General features: G+C 36.0%; 1 protein-coding gene across 1 annotated transcript; it reads right to left on the reverse strand.

Annotated features, from left to right (window-relative positions):
- Positions 1-3,343: 3,343 nt before the first annotated feature.
- Positions 3,344-15,630, reverse strand: LOC128990158 (cleavage stimulation factor subunit 2-like). The gene is made up of 10 exons (XM_054412431.1): positions 15,499-15,630; positions 13,610-13,688; positions 11,465-11,634; positions 11,026-11,171; positions 10,263-10,370; positions 9,680-9,902; positions 8,694-8,805; positions 5,994-6,052; positions 5,535-5,680; positions 3,344-3,528 (listed from the first exon to the last, which is right to left on the reverse strand). The coding sequence occupies exons 1-10, from the start codon at positions 15,542-15,544 to the stop codon at positions 3,409-3,411; spliced, it is 1,209 nt and encodes a 402-aa protein (XP_054268406.1). The 5' UTR covers positions 15,545-15,630; the 3' UTR covers positions 3,344-3,408.
- Positions 15,631-16,461: the final 831 nt, after the last annotated feature.

A 16,461-nucleotide genomic window follows, 5' to 3' on the forward strand; every position in this document is an offset into this window, starting at 1 on the left:
TTTCAGAGTTAAGCGAACACCCGAATCAGCGCCACTTAGAATCCCCACAACCCATGAACATAACTTAACCGTATTTGTGAATTTTTTCCCAATAAGAACTTTTTTATAAGTTTAGGTAGAAGAATACTTGCAATAAAAGACTGTTTATTAGTCGCAGAAATTTAACATTTATACACTTTTACTCATCATATAAACTTTAGCAAAACCAAAACCAAGGCCACAATAAAAAAATTAAAAAAACAGGCCGCAATGCTCGTCAAGCATGACGTCACGATAGAAGACGGCAATGACGTAATGTTTGCCGTTTGTGGTCGGCTGCTTGTTTTATCTTTCCTAGGAAATTTTTTTTTTTTTTTTTAACAAGTATTTATTTACAATCTATTCTATGCTAGAATAATAAGTAAATTTAATAACCATTTTAACATGGGTTAGTTACACTCCATCAAGTGCACTAACATACAAAAACTTTAAAAAAGTTTAACTAAAAAAAAACGATTTGGAAGGTCTATTGGATTAACTCTTTTGAGCCTATAAGTTGCTTCACTATTGTCGAGGAGGTTAACAACCAGGAAATTTGGATGGGTTTCTAATTTTCTTTGGTATTTTTCACTTCGTTTCTTTATTTCTTCTTTAACATAGGGTAATTTTGTATCTTGATGAATTACTTTATTTGTGACAAACCAAGGTGCTTGTAAAATGTTTCTAAGTGTTTTCGATTGAAACCTTTGAACTATTTCTATGTTTGAGTTGGAAGCAGTTCCCCATAGTTGGATACCGTAGGTCCAAATAGGTTTCAATATAATTTTGTATAAAAGTAATTTATTTTCAACAGATAATTTTGAATTTCGACCAATGAGCCAATTTAGTTTGTTTGTTTTTAAATTTAAATGAAGTCGTTTGTTCCAAATGTGTGAATGCCATGTAAGCCGTCTGTCGAGATGCATACCAAGGTACTTAACTTCGTTGGATTGTGGAAGCATGACATTATTCAATACATAGGTCATTGCCGTCTTTTATCGTGACTTCTTTGGGCTGACTGGACTTGCCACCAGATTATTTCTACAAAAATCTACTCATTGTTTTGGCTTGTTTTTTATCTTCCTCTTCCAAATTCGCCTTACGCTTTCTATAATAAGTGCCAGACGGTTTCTTTTTTTCTGCCATTGTTTTCTTACGGCTCGCAAGATGTTTTACTCATTCATTCAGTTTATACTTTCTTCTTATTTAATGCGCTAATTATAAACTAAACTTAAAACACTCGTAATCATTCACTTGTCAACAATCATGAATCATCAAAACAATGCCAATACAATACCGATACGGTAGAGGCCTTATGTGATCGTTGGTATAGGCCTACGTATACATCTAAAAGAGTGCAATACAACGTAATTCTCTGCTCTTGGATCAGAGGCAGAAGGGGACTTTTTATTTAATATAAATGAGGGAAAGTTTCTTGTTGTGACAAGTGGCGCTGCGCGCTTGCTTATCTCGAGCATGAGTGAGTGTCGTGAAATGAAAACCACAGGTGCCGCGCTGGCGCTGTACGCCAGGGCTGCCGACTGCCGAGCGTCAGCTCACTTCAAATCGAAACTGCAAATGGCATTGAGTCCTTGAGTTGTAGTGCTGTACATGTACAAATATACACATTTTTCAAGTACTGTTGGTACAAACAGAATAAATGCCTTTATTGTGGTGCTTTGAATACTTGAACTCTGAGCAAAAATAAACTAAATTACGTTGTTCACGTAAAAAAAATTGTTCTGTTGGCGCCAAGGCGCCACTTTTTCGTGGCGCCATATGCGGCCGCGTAGTTCGCGTATGGGTTAAACCGGCCCTGCAGATTAAAGAGGTTCTCCTGTACATGAGTTGGACTAATTTAAATCATTAAAAAATACCTTTTCATCACCATAATATGAAATGAAAAAATTGTCTTTATTCATATGGCATACAGTCGCATACATTGAATGGCGTCACTAGGCTTAAAACTAAATCAAACTAACCTACAATTCATCGAAACCATAAAGTGTTAACAGATGTTTAAATTTATTTTTCAAATTTGGAAATGTTATCAATATTCCTCACCTCAGCTACATTGGTCTAAAAACCTGTTCCCTGCACGGGTGGTTTTTTTTTTCACTGACAGCAATTTCATTTCTGCTCCGGGTGAAATAATTATGACTATTACCAAGTTTTGGGACCAAATTAGCATTAGATAATTTTTTAGTGTGTAAAATTGTATGAAAAACATAAATACTACACACAGTCATAGTTCTCGTATTTGAAAAATATTGAAGATCAGAAGTCCCATTCTAAATTCAACATAATTCTGATGGCACTTTTTTGAAGAGTAAGAATTCTATCCAAGTTTTGCTTTGAGCCATAAATGGCATAAATACTTATACTATATTGATCATTCGATAAAAGCAAAATAAAGAATCTTTAATGTTTTTACTGAGCAAAATTTTGACACTATTAATTAGGAATGTGTCGGTTCCACTTTTTTTCGGTTTGGTTCTTACACTGGATCGGTTCTCGATTCCGAGTACTTATGCTTTCATTGATCGAAACGAAACTTGTAAGTGGCGGTACCTAAAAATATTGAATGTCGAGGAAATTAATAATTAATTGGTAATTGTAGATTGAACATTGAACTGAATAATGTAATAGGCTCATACAATAGTACATATAGAAATCAAATGAAACCTAGACTTAGGCCTAACTCACTATAATCAATTGCATTCCATGCACATTAACCACATTAATGTAAGTTGTCATGAAGGAAAACAAACTATGTAACCTAGATTAAGGCCAAGCCAAACTGATAAGCCTATTTATTGTAAGTAGCAATGGACGAGACTAGATTTTTCACTTCGAGACGAGACAAGTTTTTTTTTTAATTCCGGCGGGACGGGATTTTTTTTTTGGGACGAGATTTAATGAAAAGTTATCAAAAAATTAATATAAGTATACTTTTAAGTTCAGAAATCTCATCTTGAAAATATCTCATTAGTATTTCAATCCCGCAGCTTTGAGATTTAAAAAATCTCGAAGTTTGGGTCTTGTACATCACTATTGCAGATATTTCTAGAATAATTGTGGAAATGAAAGCTTGGCTCGATACAATAAGTGACCCAAAGTCAGTATGCATTCCAGTGAGTTAACTCATAAACACCGCCATCTTTTTCATAGTGTAAACTTTATGGCAGACCCCTTCTTGAAATACCCTGCCTACCCTTTAATTTTTCCTTCTCTGAAGATTTATGCTACAAAAGGCAATAAATTAAATTGGGTAAATAATGAGTAGAAAAAATGAAAACCATACCAGAGGTTAATGAGACACATACAGACATGTTTTATTACTGTACTCATTTTGTAGACTTCCCATAGATAAAACAAAACATTCAACATTCAACGCTGAGTACTCTTTGCAATCTGCTCTTTCAACACCAGGATGCTCTGCCTCTGTTCAGGAGGTAACATTGCGATCTGGTCGTCTGACAACTGCAGTACTTGCATGATAAGTGCGGCCTGCAACACAGATTTAAATATCACATGGTGTTTACTCTCCGGGAAATTCGGCAAAACCAGGAAACCTTCAGGAATTTTATCTTACCTTGAAATATCCTGAAAAATTCCAAGAATTAACCCAAACCTCCGGAAATCTGGAGCCCAGTCATCGGAAACATCGGTTAACCGAAAGACTACCGCTGGTGTTGTCAAGTTCGCGGTAAACGCCTATCGGTGTCGCTGAAGAAACGATTATCAGTGTCGCCAAAACCGCAATAGGTTCAAGATTCAAAGAGTCTTTATTCACACAGTACAAATTTTCGTACATGAATAGTGTCTATTGTTACTTACTACCTAAATTATCAATAAAAACATTTAAACAAAATACTATAGGCTACATTATTTTAAATTGAAATTACTACAATCTTCTATTTTGTAAGGTGCAAAGTCAAGTAAGAATGCCTTCAGTTTTCATTTTTGTCTCTTTTTGTTTTGAAAAGAATGAAATTAGTTTTACTAGTTAGTATTAAGTACTAAATTATGGTTTTTTAAAAACTGATTCAGACTTTTTAATTCTGATTTAGCAGACATTTCTAAATCAGTTAGGGATTTCCCAGTTGTGTTAAGATTAATATCATCTGCATATATACTTATCTTACTTCCTGGGTCTTTTAGAGAATTTGGAAGATTTTTAAGGTAACATATGAATAAAAGAGGACCAAGAATCGATCCCTGTGGGCCCGTGAGCAAATTTTGCATATATATTTTTTTGAAAGCAATACCCATTGCCGCAATCTCGAGAGACGATAACCGATGTCGCCGAAACCGAAAAATATGCTCGCAGGAATTGCCGCGATCGTGGGAAACGATTATCGGTGTTGCCAAAACCGCAAAATGTACTCACGGTGTTGGTGGGATCGCGGGAAACTATTGTCAGTGTCACTGAAATCGCAAAATATTCTCACGGGTAATGCGGCGATCGCAGGATACTATTAGCGATGTCGCCGGAGACGACAACTGGTGTCGCCTTACTTTTTTAATATGTTGTATAAACTATTATTCCTTGGAAAGGTTTTTAAGGTTGTTTTTCCTAACTTACCTTACCAGTTATAAAAAAAAAAAATTCTAACTTACTACTTATGAAGTACATATTTTAAATCCATTACTGGTAGTTAAATGCATTATGTAATAAAAATGAGGATTTCTTTAAAAATCTTTTTAAGTTTGATTAAATATAAAATGGTGTAATAAAGCTCAAAGTAGAGTTTAGGGTTCCGATAGTTGTTCTTAAAATTCAGGAATTTGTCTTGAATTCTCCTGGAAAACTCCTTGAATTTTTCAAACCAGATTTACTCAACTCCCTGTATCAACACTGTATACTCAGATAGAGCAAGAGTGCTCCGGTTCTGTTTAAGGTAATATCGATAATCTAGATGGGATATAGTCCGAATAATTCTGGCTTATTGTCGTTCTGCTGCACAATAAATTAGCTAATAATAACGGTTGTTCATGGAGAGTTGTTCATGTTTAATCCAAACTTCGGTAATCGGAAACCAAAAAATATTTTTTTTTTTTTTTTTTATTCAACTTTTAACACAGTTAGCTGTACCTTGTCAAAGTATTCTGTAGCGGCCGGGCGAGATAGACTTTTTAGTAGAGTATTTTAGTAAATATTTCACCATTTTTGTTATTAACATTTTTCATTTACGTCCCGGGTTCCAATCCTCCCAAATTACAAATGGATTTATAAAGTGATAATGCTGCAGCCACTAGATCTAGCCTTAAGTAATGTGAAAAACAATCCCAGGCTCGTGCCTAGCGTCCTCCTAAGACAAAAAAAATTTTCAAAATTTTAATTTAAATAATAATATACCGAAATATTTGGTAATCCGAAATGGGTCCGGTCCCAACCATTTCGGACTAACGGGACTCTACTGTAATATTTTATTTATGGACTGCAAACTACTTCATAAAAACATCAGTTTGGCAAACCTCTGTTGTTTGTTACATAAGAGGTTGTTACTGACCTTCTCCTGATCGGTGGCAGCTCCGCCGATGTTGGCTGCTAGAGGTCCACGGGGGCCGAGGTTGGGGGCAGATACTGGCTGTGGTACAGGTCCCGGGGGCATCACAGGGCGGGGTACACCTGGCGGCATACCTGGCGGCGGCACATCTGCGACAATACTGACTTAGGATCCAGTTCTAAAGAAAATTGATACGGTAACCCCTCCCCTCCTTTCCCATAATTTGTCCACTGGGCTTCCCTACCTCCTAGCCAAGCAAGTCTTTGTTCTCATTGTAATTAGGCATTTAATTTATCTATCAGGTTGTTTTTCGGCTAGTATTGTCTTTCCCTCAATTTTGCAACACACTTACGTTTTATTAACTTATTTTATAATCAAGTATATTTCCTAGAGAAATACTATCTTTCCATTATCAACCAGTTTTATTAAAATTATTTTTTAAATATAGGCAAATTTTCTTACTTGCTCGGGGATCTCTCTGGAAGCGTTCACCCATTCCTCCTCTGGGGTCTCGGGCAAAACTGCAACAAAACACATTTATTATTATAAAAACAAAATGATAACATTATACGTTGAATACTGATGGATAATGCTACGGATCAGATTAAGGGCAATTTGGTTGTTGTACAATTTAATTTTATTTTATTCTGAAATGATAGTGTATCGAAGGAAGCAATTGAAAATGAAAGCAACTGATGGAATTAGGAAATAGCTTAGCTAGCTATTAGGTCAAAAAATGATACTTATCACAGACATAAATACAGTAAACCTCCATTAACTTTTTAGCGACCAGGACAGTAGCAGATAATGAAAATTCACAATAATTGTGCGAGGTTTGGAATTTTACAGCAGTTGAGAAAAACTTTGCATACAAAAAATCAAACACTATAATTTCCATGTTTATAAACATTAAGACTATTTTGGGCAAAGCTGTGTCTTAATAGAGAAATTACCAATAAAACAAAACTATTAAAATAACAGAAACGATTGATTAATAACACGAGTAGAGTGATAACTTCAAAAACGTGACTAGGTAATAATATGAGGGTCGCATTTAAGCAAGGGCCGTTATTGTGTAGAGCTCCGTGGTTTGTGCGTACCCCTCAACGAGGCACCTTCCAGCTTACTGACATCATTTGTAAACAGAATGACACCATTTGCAGCTTTGTAGCTTACGTGTACACTTCACTGTGTTTGTTTTAAATTGTTTTGGCATTTTTTAATCTCCCGCCACGTGCAAGATTAGGTCAGTGATACGTTTTAGACCTCAAGAATTATATCTGGTGCTTACATTCATCAGCAGATGACTGTAGTTTATGACCCTAAAGCAATAATAAAGGGTGAAATACAGAAATGAATTAGGGAGTTTTGAAATGGCCATGAAAATGTACATTTCAGAAGGAATTTAGTTTTTGGTGGGTACCCGGGATTACTGACAGAAGACCACAAAAGAAAAAGGTTATCACGGCCATGTTTACACTCCTAACATATTTCTGCACTTTACCCTACCTCCATTGTATTAGGGCCATAGCCTTCAGTCTAGTATGTTTCTCGTTATAAAAAAAGTATCACTAAAATAATCTTGCACACGGCTGGAGGTTAACAAATTTAAAAACACATAGTGAAGTCAGCTGCAGAGGTGCACATGGTGTCATTCTATTCACAAATAATGCAAGTAGGCCTATGGAGCGAGAAGCCTCGTTGTGACATACACACAAACGACGGAACTATAGGCTAATACGGCCCTTACTTTAAAAACTACCATCGTATACTCACATCCCATCATAGAAGATAGACCTACCATACAAATTTCCTGTGTATGTATTAAGTAATTAATCAGGGTGGCTAGTGAAATCACACTGAAAAATTCCCTGACAATTCCATGATTTTTTTAAACTTTCCCTGATGGACAAATTCAAAATTACAATTTTAATACTAACTAATTCTTCAAAAGGACTAATCTTTTACTGAAGAATATCTTATGTTTGTTTATATGAAAAACATTCATAAAATCTATAGATAGGCTACAGGCTAAATTATATTCAAACTTTGCAAGTTGCCTTAGTAAAACTAAACTGAATTTGATAAGATGATACGCAGTTTATAAAAAAATTTAATTTGTACAAAAACACAAAATTTATTTGTACAGACATATTTCTTAGTTTTCACCCACACGGCACACGTACTCTCACTAGATCGACCTTTCCTAACAATTATTAAAATTATTTTAAACCTTTTACAATTTTTCTTGACTTATTACAAAGTTCCCTGACATTTCCAGGTTTTCCAGGTCACTAGCCACCCTGTTAATACTTGGGATTGTCATTTGAAAGATTGGCAGTTAATTGAGGTTTTACTGGATTGATGAAAAACTAAGGGTATTCTTTTTGTGAGTAGGAAAAGAAAATCACTACAATAAAATAACAGTTGGAAATCTAAAATTATCAAACAGCTGGAGAACTTTAAATGCTACGATGCTACACACTAAAGTTTACCTACTTGAAACTACCTACCTTTCAGGTGGGTTTTCCATAAGCAAACTAATAAAAATAAATGCATTTCAGATTCTGAGATATTTATATTCAAACTAGGAATTGGTCAAGCAAGTCATCCTATACTTCTTCTTGGTAGTAAAACAGTGATAGTACATAAATACTATGAAACGATTGTTTTAAAAGCTGTAGAGAAACAGCTCAGAAATGGAGCAGTAAGCTTACAAACTGTAAAACACTAAGTACCTTATTTAATAAAAGAAAAGGTTTGTACGTATCTCCTGTTATCTAAAAAACAAAATAACGATTTGTTAAATAAGGGTCCCCAGTCAAACATGAAGATAAAATATAAGATTCGATTTCATTGTGATTGAGCAAGCAGTTAATCTTTAGGTCTCATAGCCACAATAGAAATAGATCACGATTTTAACGTCAAACCAAAATTTTCCAAGTTTTGAGAATTGACATTTCCAAATGTTATGTGATATCAATTAAGGGTTGGAATCGGCCCACCCCTTTTTTAAGGTTTGGCTAAATTCACAGCTTATTCTAAATTTTCACGGTAGACAAAATTCACAAACGGTGTTCATGGTTGAGTGGGTAAAGTTAATATTTTATGTTATTTCTTGCATTTGGATTGAGATGAATAAAACGAAAGAAAGACACTCACTGGTCGGGTGGAGGTGGGGGAGGGTATTGCTGAGGAGGCATCCGCAAGTCTTGGTCTCCCATACTACGAGCCATACGCGGGTCCATGGCTCTCATATCCAGATCTCCAGATCCTGTACATACAAAATAACAGTAGCCTATCATTGATAGATCTCGCTTCAACTTGCTTGAGACAGGTTTAAAAATAAATACTGAACCTTGTTGTTTTTTTGTTTTTTTTTCTAGGACGCTAGGCTCGAGCTTAGGATGATTTTTCACATTAGTTCAGGCTAGACCTAGGGGTTGCGGCATTATCACTTTGATAAAATCCTTTGGTGATTTGGTGGGATTTAAACCCAGGACCTCTGGGACTGAAGTCCCGCGCTCAACCACTAGACCAGCTCAATCCCCTTATTGTTTCTATACATTTTTAATTTAATGTAAGATAAGCATGTATGCTTCTAAAATAATATCCGAATGAATAGGTACCGATCCCCTTTGTATATTTTAAAAAGTTGGATGGACAAATCTAGGCAAAAGGTAGCCTTCAATTATCTTGAATTAAAATAATATTGAAATTCCAGTTCTACAAGGTTATACAACATATGAATTCTATAGGCTATGGATTTAAACACGATAACTTAATTCTTGGCTGAAAAGCACCATAAAAACCAAATCTCAAAACCACCAATAGATAGGAAAAGTTCCGGTATTGAGATTCGATCAGTAGGTTTTGATATTCAAAAATGAGTATTAATTAAATTAGTTTTTAATCTCATATCCATGTTAATCATGTTACAACATATCTCAGTGTAAAAAAAAAATATTTCAGTGTTTCTTGTTTATAAAGAATGTTTTTTGTTGTTGTTTATAGTGTTGTTTTGTTTTATTTATCATTCATGTTATTATGTCAAGGTCAGGAGAGATATTACATTTTTCACATATTTATTAGGTATTTGGATTTTTTTAAATAGCCAAATCATGTAGGCCTACAGCAATTTCCCTTACCACCAAACTGTTGTGGAGGCATGGCAGGCATCTGAGGCACATGCGGTGGTATCTGCGGCGGCACCTGAGGTGGCAGTGGAGGTGGCGCAGCTGGAGGTGCCCAGTGTGTCTCAGGTGCCGGAGTGTACTCAGGTCGGGGCTGTGGCGCTGGGACTGGGGCAGGGCGGCCAGAATCTCCCGTCAATAGTGGCTGCATGTTTTTATTAGCCTTCTGGAGCATAGCCTGCCAAAACAAAAACAATCAGTATGTTATTTTGCAAAGATGTCTTTAGGCCTGATTTTAGAGATTTTATGACCGGTTGACCGGTCGGCTTTATAAACGTTGATCAGCAGACTCAAACTATCGAGAGAGAGAGAGAGAGAGAGAGAAGAGTTCTACAAACACTTATCCTTAAAAGAACTTCCTTAGTTTTGTGACACAAATAAAATAGACTTATTTTTTTTAAACCTTAGTCTTCCAACATAGACTTAAGGTTAGTCTTATGCATGTATTATTCACAATTCATTTCAGCTGGCAGGAGGCCCAACCTAATTTCTTGGTTTTATTCCTCGAAACATTGCCTTCTGCTAAGTCAAGACTCACCACTGCAGCCTGTGGGTCCACAATCCTCATGACCACCTGAGCCTGGAGCAGAGCGTAAGCCAACTGTGGATTCTGGAGAAGCATCTGTCTCGCTTCTGTTGGGTTGTTCTGCAAATGTTCATAATGTACAAACCCTTAATTAACACTTCATTTTTGTACATATGCTTGAAAATACAATAGCTATGCAAGTTGTACTGTTCTATCTACGCTGAATCCAATTTTTTTATCACTTAAAATGCCGGTCCACAAGATGCGAAATATAGTCTAAATTAATTAGAGTAGACTGTATGAATGATCATAATCTAAATAAATAGGCTATGTATATAAATACTAATAAATCCAACAGTAAAATATGACAAGAGGATAAAAAATAAGCTTACAACTATTTAACGTGGTCTTCTGTATGAATTGTCTTTATTATTTCATAATTATTTTAAATTTTCAGTTTAGTTGTACATATTTTTAGATGATTAAATCGTGTGAACATCTCCCACGATTACAGAGACATCATCATCGTCACCCGCAATCGTGAAGGCTAGTGTGTTTTATTGAAAGATAATAAGGATAATTGTTATTCCAAAACATGAGTTAGTCCAAGAGCAATACTTTGCCTGTTGATTCTTTAAAACTTATGTTTCAACCAACTGTCAGAATTTTACCCCCCAGTAATTTTTTCTAGATCCTGGATCACCAAACAGAAAAGCACAACAAATACATATAATTAAGAAAGACCACAGTTTCCATTGTGACATAACTTATCTACCTGTACACACAGCTTCATCTGCCTCATGAGTTCAAACATCTGTTCTGGAGGCAGTGATGCTACAGCTTTACTGATGGCCTCAGGAGCTTTTTCGGGACTTACAGACTCTCCATACTGGTTCTCCACAACTGGTCCTTGCAGCAAACCTGATCAAACATTGTTTGTAGCTTATTAATTGTGAATCGATAAACTATATACGGTACACTAAAGGTAGCCCAGTGGCGGTTCAAAGGAGGCCCCCGCCATTGGACCTGTGATTATATTAATTTAAACAAACATACATTTCGTCATAAAAACGTAACGGAGTTTTTGGACAAAATTTTAGACGTTAAAAATGGTTTCAAAAGTCACCAAACTGCTTTAAAAATAGTAATTTTTTTGGGAGGACCCTCCTACAGATAAAAAAATTTAAATAAAATAAAAACAAAACAACACTTACTCTGCATTTCAAGACGAGATTTTTCAGTGCAAGCATTATCCACACGTAACATCCTTCCACCAATCTCATAACCGTTCAAGTTTCGCATAGCACTGAGGGCAGTCTCTTGATCCTTATACTCACAGAATCCATAACCTTTGGGCTTCCCTGTCTCTCTATCAAACACCAGCCTGTACAGAAAGATTACAAGTTAGAGGTCAACCACCAGTGAATATACCTTTCTCTTAACCAAACTAAAATATATCTTAGCCTACAACTATCAAATTTCCATTTAGCCTACCTGTATGGAATTCTACTAAAATATTCCCTTAAAATTGACAGATTTATTTCCTATTTAAATAGGCTAACATTAATTTTAATGAGTATGTTCGGGATTTTGACGCGATCGCGCATGACGACGATGACGTTTCCGTGACCGCGGGAGATATTTATGATTTTGCCGCAATCGCGCAAGTCGACGATGACGTTTCTGTGACTGCGGGAGTCTATGACTATGATGTTTACATGACCGCGGGAAATGATAAAATCTTTGCCGCGACCGTGAAAGACCACGATAATGTCTACATGACCGCGGGAGATGTTCATGATTTTGCCACGATCACGCAAGACAACGATAACTTTTTCATGACCACGGGAGAGAATGATGATATCTACACGGCCGCAGGAGATAATCAGAATTTTGCCGCGACCGCAGAAGACCTCCCGCCAAAAGACGCCGGATTACTGGAGTGCCGGAGTGGTACAGTGCCGATTATATAGGGTCTTCTGTACAATGTTTTATAATTTTAAAAATGACGGCAGCTGGTACATATAGTGTCTACTTCAGTATCCAATAGTCATTGCGTGTACATTACATATTTTTGGTTGAGTTTTCGACCACTGGACGACCACTAGTGTGCTTTATTCTATAAGTTGAGTGTAGTTTTATTAGCTTGATTTAATTTTAATTGACGTAGGAAGTGGTGAAGGAAGTAGTAAAGGCGAGTTGTTCGGAGTGTGGGATCTGTCTATGACCAATAGATTTAAGGTATTTGCAATCCAATAATGCTAAGGGAAGGGAGGTAAACAGGGCCGGTACGTAGGAAGTGGTGAAGGAAGTAGTAAGGCTTGCAGTGCAGAGTGTGGGACTGTCTTTAATTAATGTATCTGCAATCCTAAAATGCTATGGGAAGAGAGGGAAACAGGGCCATGACGTAGGGGGTGGTGAAGGAAGTAGTAAAGGTGGGCAGTGTTGAGTGTGGGAATGGATTAATGTATCTGCAATGCTAAAATGCTATGGGAAGAGACTGTAGAATGTAGGTTGAAATGATAACGAAGTACGAATCGATACATATTTCGATACATGAAATCGTTTACAATAGAAATTAACAACTGAGTTGACAACAGCAGATTTTTATTCCATAGAGGCTAAAAACTATTTTTACTCCCTAAAGAGTAAAAATGCTACTTTAGACCCGCAACGCATGACAAAAACAATATAATATGAACCCTTGATGACTCCGCTCAATTTTGTGGATGCCTCTGCGAACGCCACCTAGTTAAAATTACGTCACGCAGATTAATAGTAAAATAGTTTAGGCAACTTGTTTAGATTTCAGAACAGTAAAAAACTAATTTTTAGTGGTAATACATTAATATTATTCTCTACTTTAGAGCCTCCAGAGGTGCTGTAGCCTAAACTGCAATTTAGCACCATAAAATTCCAAAGTTTTTCCCGGGGCAGGACCCCCCTTCACCCCCCGGTTCGGGCCCCCCCCCCCCCCCAAGCAGAATCCTGGCTACGCCACTGCTGCTACAGGAGGGTAATGAAGTGTTTTTTATTTTTTTTTTATTAAAATGTTGATAGCTGAGTATAAAATAAGCAAAATTGCCAAATTTGATTTAGGCCTATTTACATAGTAAATAGCTAATCAAACTATCATGCTTGTACTATCATGCCTATTTAAAATACCTAATAAAACAAGCAAGCTACAAAGCTTAACTTATTAGTTGCAGACGCATTGAACGTGTTAATAAGTAAAGGGAAAGAATTTCTCTAAAAACTAAGTAGGCCTACTTTGCTATCCAGTAGCTTATAAATATTTTGTACAATAGACCTATGAACATGTGTCAAAGGAGGCTAACTTAAGTTATTTATGGACTTACTTGAATGAGAGAACTGGTCCAACTTCATTAAAAATATCTTTGAGTTTTTCCTCCGTAGCTTCATAAGGAATGTTTCCAACTGCAAATAAAAAAAATAAAAATAAAGTAGACCTAAGCTATAAAATAATATGCTAGGGTACCCTATCTAAAATTATATGTTTTACGGATGGGGAAGAAGACAGGGGTTCAGTTTCTTAACTGGGCTATGCTAGTTTTGATTGAAACTATCGGTTCGATTAGTATACCTTCATACGATTTATTCATTATCAGCAAGTTTGGTTGGTAAGGTTAACCCTCCAAGTGTTAAGCTTCGTGTAATCGACACACAACACACCCGCCGTGGTGTTATGCATCGCTTTTGCGACACACAAACATCGTTTACGGCGAAGGCTCTGGGACAGACTGAATCACATTGAACTGGATCGAGAGTGGTAACGTTGTTTTCAGCAGATTCTAAGCTTTCTCCCGATGTCTGTTTCTAGACGCTTTTCATTTTAGTTCCGAAAATATTGTAGCAGACAGATGGCGTGCGTATTTGTACACAACTTGGTTAACCTCGCACCGATGACTGATGTGTTTTATTACGTTTATCATTGTTTTAGTGTTAAAAATAAAATGTAGTGATATGCGTGGTGCATTATAAGAATATTTAAGTGATTTTGAAGGGCTGGTTGATGATCCTGAAGAAGTGGGTAGTGATATTGATGTAAATTATCCACCAGATTCCTAGCTATGGTTAGGCTATGCATTCTTAGCTAACGCTAAATGTACGAAATCTGTTTTTCACCCATACCTTATTTATTTGCAAACCTAACTTACTTCTTTTTATTATTATATTTTTAGAATCCTCATAAAATTTAGAACAAAGTGGCTATTTTAAAATATTTGTAGACCTAAATTAAAATTATAAAAACTTATTGGGCGCAAGCATAAAATTTTTTAATTTATTTTATAATTTTTGAGAAATGTTAACCCCACAAAAATTATAGAAAACTTTTATTGTAATGTTTTAATTACATTGAAGCCCATAATTTTCCAAACAAAATTATATATAAAACAGTATAAACTTACTTTAGAGTATTTTTCAGTTTCTAAAATACATTTTAATAAAACCCTGCGATTGCGCAATAAATGGGAGGACATTAATGCCATTACTATAGACACTTGGAGGGTAAGTTATGACAGTTTCATTTTATAATAACTTAAGTTAAGTTAATATATATTTAAAAATATCAATTATCAATCAATATTTTCAATTCGATAGTTTCAATGGATAGCCTATTAGCATAGCCCAGTTAAGAAACTGTACCCCTTGAGTTATCAACATAAGTCTATGATGTGATTTCCCGGGCTTGATTTAAAAAAATTCCAGGTACAGCCCAAGGACACCTCAAGCTAACACCTATTTAATATCTTAGGCATTAACCAAATATGGGATTTAAATCGTCAACAAAAATTATGTACTACTTCATAAAAACCAAGCCTTTTTAATTTCTGCCAGCCAGGATAGTTTGCACCTTGCAGTACGATAGACCTACCTACTTTGTTTGTTTTTGTATCAGTTTGTTTTAAATGAATTTGTGTATATTAAAATTCTGACGCCATCAATCCCTTTTTGGGTAAAAGCTTAACACACGGTAGGCAGCAAATGTATATAAACAAAAACTCAATAGAATATGTAGGCAAAATTTACACACAAGCCCTACAATAAATTTCATACTAGGAGCCTATTTAAAAAAAAATAACTCTCCTAAAAAAAATTGCTTGAGTTAAGTATCAACTTAAATCCTATTATGGAATTAGAATAATTTTAAACGAAAAGAATTGTAAAAGTTATGAGTTTGTAATATCTTAGCCGGTAAAACTATTATAGCTAAATTATTCTTTACCAAACACCGATCTCATAGACTTATCCAAGAGATTTTGGTCTCCCATGATGATTGATCTTGTTTGCTCGTATGAATTAAATTAATTAAAACACTCTCTAATGTGAACAATTTTAAGTAAAAATATGATTAAAATGTTTTGGTTATGTTTGTTGACTATAAAGTAAACATAGGTTTACGCCATTCCGCTCCGCCATTCGGATTCGACATCGACATTCGGATTCGGCCACGGCCATTGTCGTGTCGTGTCTCTCTCGACTCTCGATTAAGAAGGCCAGTGCTAGCAACACCGACAGCGAAAATACAACATTTTGTAAAGAATACTATAAACATTGTATAACTTAAACATTATGTTTTTTTTCATGGTAACTCAACTCACATATCTTATTATATCACATTATCCAGAAGCAGCTGGCGGACTTTTTTGAGGATAATGGCCTAATGTTGAGTAGGCAGTTTGGTTTCAGGAGGGGCCGATCAACTTCAGATGCGGTTATGGTTCTAGCTGAGGAAATCAAAAACGCCTTTGAAGCAAGGGACAGTGTTTCAATCACGCTTTGCGACCTCAGCAAAGCGTTCGACTGCGTATCGCACAGCTTACTGCTGGAAAAACTGAGTCGCTATGGTGTTGAAGGAGTTGCACTAAAGACCATCAAATCTTATCTTGATAACAGATACCAGGTTGTCACAGTTGGTGGTGCCACATCTGGTCCACGCCAGGTTTGCCACGGAGTCCCTCAGGGCTCGGTCCTGGGCCCTCTTTTGTTTCTGATTGTTGTAAATGACCTCCATCTCCAGGGCAGAGCACTCCTGTATGCTGATGACACCTCAATAATAACTAGAGGGAAAGTTATAAACCAAGTTTTGATAGAGGCAGAAGCTGCACTGGATGCTGCTAAAATCTGGTTTGCCAGAAATCGGCTACAGTTGAATGGAGACAAGACCCAGAGGATGTTATGCACTTTA

This window comes from Macrosteles quadrilineatus, unplaced genomic scaffold (assembly GCF_028750875.1).
Source record: "Macrosteles quadrilineatus isolate MER2022 unplaced genomic scaffold, UCM_ALF_1.0 Scaffold_3__2_contigs__length_128488019, whole genome shotgun sequence".
Classification (NCBI taxonomy): domain Eukaryota; kingdom Metazoa; phylum Arthropoda; class Insecta; order Hemiptera; family Cicadellidae; genus Macrosteles; species Macrosteles quadrilineatus.

Coding starts and splice junctions, on each gene's coding strand:
- LOC128990158 (XM_054412431.1), bottom strand. CDS start 15,544: ATGGGAGACCAAAATCTCTTGGATAAGTCTATGAGATCGGTGTTTG. Junction 13,689..15,498: donor GTCTATGAGATCGGTGTTTG/GTAAAGAATAAT, acceptor TTTTATTTGCAG/TTGGAAACATTCCTTATGAA. Junction 6,053..8,693: donor CCCCCACCTCCACCCGACCA/GTGAGTGTCTTT, acceptor GTTTTGTTGCAG/TTTTGCCCGAGACCCCAGAG.